Consider the following 12647-nt stretch of genomic DNA (forward strand, 5'->3'; position numbering starts at 1 on the left):
CATTGCACTGGGCAACAAGAGCGAAACTCCGTATCAAAAATAAAATAAATAAAATAAAAAATAAAAGGATGCTGATGGCATTTTCAAGTCCTCCTATTAATTTCGCATCGAGTCCTTGTCCCTTGTGCTGCCCGCAGCAGCATTTTGAAACCTTTTCCACGCTCCAGATCTCAATCCCATCTCCAACTCTGCTGAGCTCCCAGCCCTCTGATGTGGGATTCTTTAAATTCCATCTCTGCCACAAAATGTCCGTTTCTTTGCCCATCTCCTAGTTTCTGGTGAAGAGGCAGATGTGCTGTTCCAACTTCTGATAGCAAAGACCTTCCTAATTGGTGTGATTACCTGTTAGATCTAATGAGAGCAGCAGGAAAAAACTTCCTAGGGATGAGGGGTTAGCAAGAGTAGAGAAGACCTGAGTGGGTGCACTCTGGGGCAGAGGGAAGAGGCCCAGCCCATTCCTTTCCCTCTCATTGGTCGTGTGGGGTTGCAAGGAGGATTCAGTTTAATGACAAAAGAATTTCGTCACTTGGAAGAAATAAAGGAAACCACCTTGGCCCTTCACAGTTAGGTGCTAGATTGATCAAGACTTGGGATGGAGGGAGCAGACAGATTGAGTCAGGGATCTGAGATTGAACCGTTCTGCCCCTATAAATCTTAGGAAATTAATCAAGGAAGAAGGGCAGGAGAGAAACAAAAATAAACCAAATTTGCCACACACTCAGCGTTGATCATGAGGCCAGCTTGTTTTCCAACTCGCTTCCTCATAGGCGTTTGCTGCCTATTGCCCCAGAATCACATCGACCATATTATAAGATTATAGTTCTTAATAAGGTAATGATTTATATTCCTTTGGGATATAAATATACCTAGTAACGGGATATACCTAGTAACGGGATTTCTGGGTTGAATGGTATTTCTGGTCCTAGATCTTTGAGGAATTGCCACACCATCTTCTGATAGATTGAATAAAGAAAATGTGGTACATATACACCATGGAATACTATGCAACCATAACAAGGAACGAGATCATGTCCTTGCAGGGACATGGATGGAGCTGGAACCCATCATCCTCAGCAAACTAACACAGGAACAGAAAACCAAACACTGAATGTTCTCACTCATAAGTGGGAACTGAACAATGAGAACATAGGTTGGGGGTGGGGGATGGGGAGGAGAGCATCAGGAAAAATAACTAATGCATGCTGGCTTAATGCCCAGGTAATGGGTTGATAGGTGCTGCAAACCACCATGGCACACATTTAAATGTAACAAATCTGCACATCCTGCACATGTACCCCAGAACTTAAAAAATTAAAATTAATGAAAAAGTAAGCGAGGCGTGTGCACACTACACACACATGATTATAGTTCCTCCCTTTTTTGAGACAGAGTTTTCACTCTTGTTGCCTAGGCTGGAGTGCAATGGCACGATGTTGGCTCACTGCAACCTCCGCCTCTGGGGCTCAAGCAGTTCTCCTGTCTCAGCCTCCCGAGTAGCTGGGATTCCACGCACATGCCACCACGCCCGGCTAATTTTTGTATTTTTAGTAGAGATGGGGTTTCATCATATTGGTCAGGCTGGTCTCGAACTCCTGACCTCAGTTTATCCACCTGCCTTGGCCTCCCAAAGGCCTGGGATTACAGACGTGAGCCACTATAGTTACCCTTAATTGCCCTATTGATAACAACTTGAACAGTATAGAACATTAAGTTTTCCCTTTGAGATATTCTTTAGGTTCTGCATATCAATGAGACTACTGATGTCAGCTGGTCTGAAGGACCCCATGGGGAGCTGACTTACCAAAGAATGCAGTTTTCACATCCTGATGGTTTCATCAAATCAACAACCCCAATTTTTCAGTCTCTTGCCCTTCACAATCCCCTTAAAAACCCTAGCTCAGCACTCCTCAAGGAATGGATTTGAGGGTTCCTCCTGTCTCCTTGCTTAGCTACCCTACTGTCATTAAACTGTTTCTCTGCTGCAAACCCTGCTGTCTCAGTGTATTGGTCTATTACTGAACAGTGGGCATAAGAACCTGGTGGTCCTGTAACAAGATGTCAGCAAGGGCATGGTTGACGTAGCTGGATAAAAGGCATGCAGGTTAGGCTAAGGGCAAAAGAGGATAGGGAGGAGTTGACAGTTTGGGAGAGATGGGGAGGTCCCAAAGGGCTCAAGGCTGGGTGGAGGAGAGGGAGATTTAGGAGGTGAAAGTAAATGCAACTGTGCAATCAGGTCTTGATAGAAGAAGGGAAAGGTTCAAAATGCCAACAGGCCCCTGTTTGTGGATATGGGAGCAATATGGAAGTGAAGGATCTCAGGTGAGTCACAGGGTCTCAGACAAACTCCTCTAGTCCTAGGATGCTGAGCAGGTGCACTCAGGGCTTCAATATTCTCTTCCTAGACACCTCTGCCCAAAATGCAATCAAGAAGGCTCTTTCTTGCATGTAGAAAGGCCTGTGAGCATTAAATATATTCACCCATGACTTTGATCATGCTTGATTCTTAAAACTAAACATAAATCAATGAGCTTGTGTCTGGGGGACAAAAAACCCTGACATAATGTTTTTTTTTTTTTTTTTTGAGACAGAGTCTCGCTCTGTTGCCCAGGCTGGAGTGCAGTGGCCAGATCTCAGCTCACTGCAAGCTCCGCCTCCTGGGTTTACGCCATTCTCCTGCCTCAGCCTCCCAAGTAGCTGGGAATACAGGCTTCCGCCACCTCGCCCAGCTAGTTTTTTTGTATTTTTTAAAGAAGTTTCTCTGAGATAAAAATATGCAAAAGGGATTATGTAATGAAGGTCCCAGAGGTCATACAAGAATGCAACGTGCAAATTACAAAATAACAGCTTTTTAAAATGAAATAAGATAACGAATTTTAAAGCACTTAGTGCAGTACCTGGACTAACAGGCTCACACCTGTAATCCCAGCACTTTGGGAGGCTGAGGAGGGGGAATCACTTGAGGTCAGGAGTTCAAGAGCAGCCTGGCCAACATGGTGAAACCCTGTCTCTACTAAAAATACAAAAATCAGTCTGAGTGTGGTGGCTCATGCCTGTAATCCCAGTATTTTGGGAGGCCGAGGCGGGTGGATCACGAGGTCAGGAGATTGTGACCATCCTGGCTAACATAGTGAAAATCTGTCCCTACTAAAAATACAAAAATTAGCCGGGCATGGTGGCGGGCGCCTGTAGTCTCATCTACTCGGGAAGCTGAGGCAGGAAGATTGCTTGAACCCAGGAAGCAGAGGTTGCAGTGAGCCAAGATCGTGCCGCTGCACTCCAGCCTGGGTGACAGGGTAAGACTCTGTCTCAAAAACAAACAAAACTAAACAAAACAAAAATATTACCATAGTTATTGGTTAGGTGATGGTTAGGTACCTACCCATGGTTAGATAATACCATGATTATTACCATAATTATTATTATGTTTATTAAATATTATGGTAATAATTATTACCATAATGGTTAATTAACAATGTTAAGCCACTTAGTGCAGTACCTGGGCTAATAGTTATTAATGGCAATTAATAATGGTAATAATTATTAGTCTAGGCACTGCACTAAGTGGCTTAACATTATTAATTAACCATTATGGTAATAATTATTAATAAACATTAATAATTATTTTATAACAATCAATAGCATTATTAATAAGCATAATTATTAATAATTGCATTATTATTGATAAATATTATAATTGCTATTAATGATCATTCATTCTATAGTAATCATATTACATTAATTATAAATAAGCTATTGACAAATCATTAAAGGAAACCCAGCAAGGCTTCTGTTTGGTAGCCCCTTTGTCAGGCATTTATTTTATTAATGTATAAGGTTTTGAGAAATAAAAAGGCCTTACTTAGAATTTAGATTATTTCCCAGTATAGCCTGACCTTTCCCAAATTACTAAGATCTATGACATTTCCCTGAACAAAACACTGATCCACCAACAAAGGCTGTTCTGGAAAATGAGATGATACCCAAAAATACCCTTTTCCACCCATCTCAAGAGTGCTCACTAGCAGTAGAGGGCTTGAGTCCCACATACTTTCATTGTGTGGGGCTCACATTGTCTGTCAGCCTGGAGCGAGATGGATTGGGAAGGCCAGGACTGCTGCTTTCCCGTTTCAGTTCCCAATCTCTTCCCTCCTCATCCCTCCTAACCCTTGCAAGACCCCTGCATGTCCTGCTGGAAATGGCCTTGGCTGTGACCACCCCATCCTACCCTTATAAGATCAGTGTGACTCCCACTCCAAATACAGTCGTTGATGCTATCACCCCATTGTCATAGCAAGGAGACCAAGGCAGCTTCAGGACCACAGCTGGGTTTTGTTTGATGCACGTGGCATTTTTGCAGTGTTTGAATTTGAGTGACTCCAGAAGAGATCATCACTTTCTGCTTTGCAGCAGTCTCCACTACTCCCTCTCTCCCACTGCTTGCAACCTTGGAGTATAGGCCATCTCCTGTTCCCTCCTGTCATGGCATTTAACGCTGGCTCCATGATGCAGCAGTTCAGCCAAGACAGGACTGATGGGAGCCTGGGTTTGCATGGACAGTTCTGGTGCCTGGGACCAGCTCAGCCCCAAGCACACTAGCCTCGCTCCATAGCCCTCACTGGCTCTAAGGGAGACAGCTACAAGACCAGGCAACCAAATATATCCTTCTGGCGTCTATGTGACAGCTTCCAAACTATGTATACTGACTTATTTAAATGTTAAAAAAAAATAATAAAAGAAAAAACAATTTGACCTCCTTAAGAAATGTCAGCATTGAAGAGAAAAGTCGCTGACAGCCTGCTATATGTTTTAATGTAATTAAATTTTTTTTTCTATACATCAGGGCTATTAAAGCCACTCTGATTTTCAAAATTGAAAAGAAGGATTAAATCCTTTAGCTTCTCAGGAATTCTCTACCGATTAGGAGATTCAGTAGGCTTTTTTTTTTTCTTTAAATTTGCTTTCATGAATAAAAAAATATATGACCTTTCATGGGTCTCTTTTTTGGCCTCCAGAGAACCTTATTTCTTCTGTAACTACTTGGTTAAGTTCATGAGAGGACTCTGTCCCTGCTGTTTTTTTCTTTTTTTTGGCCAGTGCATTTGGGAACATACAGGTCATCCATTCCTAAGAATTCTGCGAAGTAGGTGTAATCACCCTGATGTTTATAGATGGGGAAACACAGAGAAGGTCCATCCTTTGCCTGAGCTCACACAACGGACTCTACCCAAGTTTGCCGGACAGCCAAAATAGGCTCTTTGCACTGCCCCATACAGCCACCACCAAGAAAAGGCAAACGGCACAAAACCACACATCCACTCACACACAGACCTCAGAGAGCCTTGAGAGAAAGGACAGGGTCAGGGGAGATTCTCCAAAAAATGCAGAATTTGGAGGAAAAAGGCAGAGAAAATGAAGCCCACCACATCTTAGCAAAAAAGATCTTTAACCTCAGTCCTGAATTTTTGGCTTCGGTACAAGGCCACATCAGCCCAGGAGCCTGTGTGTAAACACATTTTTCATATAGAGAATGTGGTGCATTGGCCTGTCCCGGACTGGGGAGGGGACGATGGAGGGGCACCTACCTCCTTCGAACTCTGTTTGGCAGTTCCCCGAGGTCTCATTCAGGCTCTCTTCCTCGTTGATAATGATGTTCTCAATGTCCTTCATCGTTAGGTGGTCTCGGAAGGCATGATAGAGAATGTGCTTCAACTCTTCCAGAGTTATCCTTTGCATGTCAAACTGTGGAGATAAAGAGTAGTGAGATGGTCAGAGCATGCAGAGATGGGAAGTCAGCTTGGGCCATGACAGGCAAGACCCACAGCTGCTCTGCAGGAGCTTGTCTCAGCGTTTCAGGATATCAGGTGAACAGTTTTCCATCCTGTTCAGCACCAAGTATACTAGTGAACTTGCAGGGACTTATTGGGATGGTGGAGAGTGGAACATATTCCCTTCACTTTAGATTCTTGGAGGAAAAAAAAAGCCACCCGCCAGTCTGGTTTCCTATTCACCCAGCCATCTGCTGCCAACCCTGCGTATCTCGTGTACTTTGGAATGGTGAAACTATTCACATAATGCATACGTCTCTAAACATTTTATAATTTACCAATACTCTGGCAATTCCCATTCCCATATTGGTTTAAGTATGTACCTTTTTGTTTTTTTTTGAGATGGAACCTTGCTCTGTCGCCCAGGCAGGAGTACAGCAGCGAGATCTCGGCTCACTGTAACTTCTGCCTCCTGGGTTCAAGCAATTCTCCTGCCGCAGCCTCCTTAGTAGCTGGAATTACTGGCACCCGCCACCACACTCAGCCGATTTTTTTGTATTTTTAGTAGAGACGAGGTTTCACCATGTTGGCCATGCTGGTTTTGAACTCCTGACCTCAAGTGATCCGGCCGCCTTGGCCTCCCAAAGTGCTAGGATTACAGGCCTGAGCCACTACACCTGGCCTAATTATGTATCTTTTTAAAAAAAAAAAAATATAGAGGCAGAGTCTTGCCCTGTCACCCAGGCTGGAGTCCAGTGGCGTGATCACAGCTTATTGCAGACTTGAACTCCTGGGCTGAAGCCGTTCTCCTGCCTCAGCCTCCCAAGTAGCTGGGATTACAGGCATGAGCCACTGTGCCCGTCTAATATTTATAATTTTTTTTGTAGGGACAAGGTCTTGCTATGTTTCCCAGGCTGGTCTCAAACTCCTAGCCTAAAGTCCTCCTCCTGTCTTGGCCTCCTGAAAGTGCTGGGATTACAGGTGTAAGCCACTGTGCCTGGCCACGAATCTTTTTCTAACAAGATAAAAACACAAGTTCAAAGTCATGTTCATGAAGAAAAGCTGCTGAAGGAGAGGTGCAGAATTCCTGATTACATCCTGCCGCTCCCCGAGAAAGGACTGTACTCTTCCACTCCATTTATATTAGGTTTGATAGTGTCATTTTCTTTCTTTCTTTTTTTTTTTTTTTCCGAGACGGAGTCTCGCTCCCATCTTGCAGGCTGGAGTCCAGTGGCACGATCTCGGCTCACTGCAACCTCTACTTTCCAGGTTCAAGCAATTCTCCTTCCTCAGCCTCCCGAGTAGCTGGGATTACAGGTGTGCACCACCACACCCAGCTAATTTTTGTATTTTTAGTAGAGATGGGGTTTTGCCATGTTGGCCAAACTGGTCTCGAACTCCTGACCTCAGATGATCCACCTGCCTCGGCCTCCCAAAGTGCTGGGATTACAGGCGTGGGCCACCGCGCCTGGCTGGTAGTGTCACTTTCCTGGCCAATGCAATGTGAGTAGAAGTCACATCTACCACATCTAATTCACAGCTTTATGAATCATTGTGTGGTTCTGACATTTGTTGTTTTCCTCTGCTATGAGAATTGCACGCCCCAGATAGGGGCTGTTCCTTCGGGCTGGGTCTCAGAATGAGGATAAAGTGGGGAACACCTGCAGCTGAATCACAATGGACAGCTCATGTCAGGAATACCCTGTGTTGTTATGAGCCGTTGAGATGTGGGGCTTGTTTGCTACCGCAGTGTAACTTAGACCATTGTTGGTCTATGTCAAAAATAGAGAAATCGGCACATAAAACCAAGAGGCTACCATAACCAAAATTCTAAAATACAATGTACTGGTTCCAGAGCCAGGCAGTGAAAAATAAGAAAACCATGACCGGAGGCTGGAAAGACAGAGATCCCTGTTATATAATAGCCAAACATTTGGTAAAACTGTTGCCTGTGATACCTTGGATGACAGGTAGATATTGAATCCGAGTTCTGTGGCTTTAGATAAAAAGTTTGCGAAACAGAATGCCGTGACTCACAATTGAAATTAGTTGCATCCAACAGAGCACTACAAGAAAGAGATGAGCTCAGGAAAGAATTGGTTGATTTGCAAACCAAAAATAAGAACAATCCAGAAATTCCTGGTGTTGCAGCATTGAAAGAAGCAATTGTTTCTTTTTTTCTCGTAATGATCTGTTATCTTCCTATCCCCACATTTCTCAAAGCCCCCTTTTCTATTTCTATTTCTTTTCTATTTCTAGTTCTATTTTTTTAGAGACAAGGTGTCGCTCTGTGGTCCAGGCTGATTTGCAGTGGTGTGATCATAGCTCACTGCAACTTCAAACTTCTGGGCTCAAGTGATCCTCCTGCCTCAGCCTCCTGAGTAGTTAGGACTACAGACATGCACCACCATGTCCAGCTATTTAATTTATTATTATTATTATTATTATTTGAGCTGGAGTCTTGCTCTGTCACCCAGGCTGGAGTACAGTGGTGCAATCTTGGCTCACTGCAACCTCCACCTCCCAGGTTCAAGTGATCCTCCTGCCTCAGCCTCCCAGGAATTACAGGGATTACAGGCACATACCACCACACCCAGCTAATTTTTGTATTTTTAGTAGAGACAGTGTCTCGCTATGTTGCCTGCCTCAGACTCCCAAGAAACTGGGATTATAGATGTGTGACACCACACCTGGCTAATTTTTGTATTTTTAATGGAGACGGGGTTTCACCATGTTGGCCAGGCTGGTCTCAGACTCTTGGCCTCAAGCAATACTCTGACTTCAGCCCCCGAAGTGCTGAGATTACAGGCGCTGCACCAGGAACAATTGTTTCTCATCTCCAACTAGTAAGAGCTAAAATAAAGAAATGCTTTAAGTAATAATACAGCCCTATTAAAACAAATCAATGCCTCTTTAAAAAATCTCTGGATGTGTTAAGTGACTCTCCTAGGAAGCCTGTTATTAAGTTTAGAGAGAGGTATGTCTCAAAAATAATTGTGGATGTGTTTATTAGCATAAACTGATTGGAGCCAGATAAAAATATAACTAAGTCCTTGAGAGCTGTACTGGACAAGAGCCAACATTCTTGGATTAAAAGACACTATAACTGTTCCAAACTTTAGAAGATCTTTGGGCTTCCCAACCTATGGGTCCAAGCGATTATGAGGATGAGCTACACGGGTCCCAGGAAGGGTGTACTGCCCAATGCCCTCATAGAATCAGTACAAGAACAGTGGAAAAGGACAGCTCCCTGGGAATCTGGGAGAACAATGTCATCCAGGGTCACTTCTAGGAAGCAGAAGCATCTAATTGAAGGAAAACTCCTCACCCCAAGGTTTTTGTCCACCAGGATTTCAGAATTGCTCTGAGCTTTTGACCGCTATGGGTATCCCCTGTTTTGCTTTCAGATGGGAATGTTTTTGGTGGTTGGCCTGACCCCGGTCCACCACTGTATGTCGTGTGTGTGTGTGTGTGCCGGGTGAGGGTGAGGGGTAATTTGTCTTTTTAGTTTTTATGCTTCCAGACCAAGGAGAGCCACATCCAGATTTGATGAGCATCATGAGATTCTAGAGCTTGAGTCTGGTGTTATAACTGGAAGGGACTTTGGGGGTATCTCCCTTGGGGAGGGGAGGAGTATATTTTGCAGCTGAAGAGAGGCAAAATATTGATGAGCAAGAGTATGGACTGTAACACAGTCTATTATTTCCAACTATAATTGAGCCTTGAAAAACGTGAGTTTGAACTGTGTGGGTCCACTTGTATGTGGATTTCCTTCTGCATCTGCCACTCCTGAGACAGCAAGACCAACCCCTCCTCTTCCTCCTCCTCCTCCTCCACCTACTCAAGGTGAAGACCATGAGGATGAAGACCTTTATGATGATCCATTTAACTTACTTCCTCCGCTTTATGATTTTCTTTTCTTTTTTTTTTTTGAGACGGTAGAGTCTTGCTCTGTCGCCCAGGCTGGAGTGCAGTGGCCAGATCTCAGCTCACTGCAAGCTCCGCCTCCCGGGTTTATGCCATTCTCCTGCCTCAGCCTCCCGAGTAGCTGGGACTACAGGAGCCCGCCACTTCGCCTAGCTAGTTTTTTGTCTTTTTTAGTAGAGACGGGGTTTCACCGTGTTAGCCAGGATGGCCTCGATCTCCTGACCTCATGATCCGCCCGCCTCAGCCTCCCAAAGTGCTGGGATTACAGGCTGGAGCCACCGCGCTCGGCCCTCTCTATGATTTTCATAATAGCTTTTTTCTTCTCCCTAGCTTACTTTATTGTAAGAATGCAGTGTATAATACATGTAACATACAACATATGTGTTAATCAACTTTTTTTTTCTTTTTTTTTGATACGGAGTCTCGCTCTGTCGCCCAGGTTGGAGTGAAGTGATGCAATCTCGGCTCACTGCCAGCTCCGCCTCCCGGGTTCCCGCCATTCTCCTGCCTCAGCCTCCAGAGTGGCTGGGACTACAGGCGCCCGCCACCACACCCGGCTAGTTTTTTGTATGTTTAGTAGAGATGGAGTTTCACCAAGTTAGCCAGGATGGTCTCTATCTCCTGACCTCGTGATCCGCCCGCCTTGGCCTCCCAAAGTGCTGGGATTACAGGCTAGAGCCACCGCGCCCAGCCTTGAGTTAATCAATTTTTTATATTATTGGTAAGGCTTCCAGTCAACAGTAGGCCATTAGCAATGAAGGTTTTGGGGATTCAAAAATTAAACTTGGATTTTTGACTGCACGTGGGTCAGTGCCCCTCATCTCTGCTTTGCCTAAAGGCCTACTGTATTTGTTTCCCCTTGTAGGAGAGGATGATATCTCCTTGCCTGTTGATGTCAGGCTTTGGCCAATCAACTGAGGGCGAAAGTGATAGAAGAAAAGTATGATAGTCCAAGGAGAAGCTTCAAAGCCATTGTGTTTTCTGCCATTTCTCTTTCTCTTCTTTCACAAAACATTTACACCAAAGAGGGGCTGCTGCTTCATTCTAGGTTCTGGAATGACCTAGGAATTCAACCTGAGCAGATCCTCAACCAATCCACAAAGGACCCGGGATCTGAGTGAGAAATAAACGCTTGCTGCTAACTGCTAAGACTCTGTGGTTTCTGCAGTGTAACTGAGTCAGGGATGAACACAAAAATCAGTGTTTTCAGTTACTCTGGACCATGAGGAAGGAAAGTTTTAGACTTTTCCCTCCCTCCCTCCCTCCCTCCTTTCCTTCCTTCCTTCCTTCCTTCCTTCCTTCCTTCCATTCCCTTCCTCCTTCTTTCTTTCCCTCCCTCTCTCTCCCCCTCCCCCTTTCCTCCCCTCCCTCCCTTCCTTCCTTCCTTTTACTTTGTTGTTTCTTGCTTTGTCACCCAGGCTGGAGTGCAATAGCACGATCATAGCTTCCTGCAGCCTCAAACTCCTGGGCTTAAGCAATCTTCTAGCTGGAACTACAGGTGCGTGACACCAGACCTGGCTAATTTTTTATTTTATTTTATTTTATTTTTTCTTTATAGAGAGAGTCTTGCTATGTTGCCCAAGTTGGTCTCAAACTCCTGGCCCCAAGCCATCCTCCTGCCTTACTTGCTTGTTAAACAATTTGTACCTTGCTTTAACTATGTACCCCTGTTCTAACATTAAATTGGGGTACTGAATCTTGCTGTAAAATCTAAATGATTCAAGTTCAAAGCCATTTATACACTTCAGAGCAACTGAAGGAGAGATGTAAAGTGAATTTGTTTTCTGCATTAGAGTTTAACGATCCTAGTCAGGAATTTTGACATACACTCAGGGAAAACTCATGGGAACCTGTCTCTTTATACTGGGTAAGGAAGCAAGGTATTGTTCATTTGGCTTTGGGGAGAAGCCTGGCAGAAAGCATGAAGAGGATGATTTACAGATGAGAACACCAAGACTCCCTGCCATGATCAGAGATGAAGAGTGGCAACATCAAGGTCAACAAGGCTCAGAAAATGAGTAATGCTTGAAGAGTGTGGTGCCTGGAAAACCTCTAACCTGTTGAGAGGTTGCTGTCGTTCAGAAATCAGTTCAAAAGATTGGCCAGGAGCAATGAGAAGATAAGGAAAGATACAGATTCTAAAATCTATAGCTCTGGGCCAGGCGTAGTGGCTCACGCCTGTAATCCCAGCACTTTGGGAGGCTGAGGTGGGCAGATCACGAGGTCAGGAGTTCAAGACTAGTCTGACCAACATGGGGAAATCCGTCTCTATTAAAAATACAAAAATTAGCTGGGTGTGGTGATGCGCGTCTGTAATCCCAGCTACTCAGGAGGCTGAGGCAGGAGAATTGCTTGAACCTGGGAGGCAGAGCTTGCAGTAAGCCGAGATTGCACCATTGCATTCCAGCCTGGGCGACAGAGTGAGACTCTGTCTCAAAAGAAAAAAAAAAAAAAAACCCAACAACTATAGTTTTGGAGATCTGGGTCATGTTTTAGTATTAGGGTAAATATTTAGGACATCTAAACAAAATAAGTTGAGTAGCATTCCATGTATCTCCTATATTGTCAGCACCTGTCTTTCAAAAGTTTGAAAAAAATCACTGTAAAACAATGTGGGCCCCATTGTCAACAAGCCTTTCTTCCATGATTGTGAGTCCGTTTTACTTTTCAGTTTTTCTTCAATTTTGGAATGTTGTAGCTTTTTGGAAAGCTACAGACAGAAATTTTTCGTTACTATTAGTATGCAACTATGGACCCTAGTCCTGTAATTTTAAATTTCTTTACATCATTATTACATCCCATTTCTCCTTTGTACTTTTATTGGTTTCTCTCTTCTAGTTATGGTTTTCATCACCTTTTTCTCTCTTTTTTTTTTTTTTTTTTTTTTTAGACGGAGTCTCGCTCTGTCCCCTAGGCTGGAGAATCTTGGAAGGTTTTTCAGTGGGAAATGTCTTT

The 12647-nt window shown here is 44.1% G+C and overlaps 1 protein-coding gene across 2 annotated transcripts in view; it reads right to left on the reverse strand.

The window, feature by feature from the left end:
* The window catches only part of CALN1 (calneuron 1), a 722396-nt gene that overhangs the window by 25895 nt on the left and 683854 nt on the right, over window positions 1-12647 (reverse strand). For both annotated transcript variants that reach the window (XM_011992874.1, XM_011992873.1), the window contains exon 5: window positions 5583-5739. In XM_011992874.1, the coding sequence (XP_011848264.1) occupies window positions 5583-5739 (157 nt within the window). The remainder of the gene's footprint in view (window positions 1-5582; window positions 5740-12647) is intronic.

This window comes from Mandrillus leucophaeus, unplaced genomic scaffold, assembly GCF_000951045.1.
Source record: "Mandrillus leucophaeus isolate KB7577 unplaced genomic scaffold, Mleu.le_1.0 Scaffold42, whole genome shotgun sequence".
NCBI lineage: Eukaryota > Metazoa > Chordata > Mammalia > Primates > Cercopithecidae > Mandrillus > Mandrillus leucophaeus.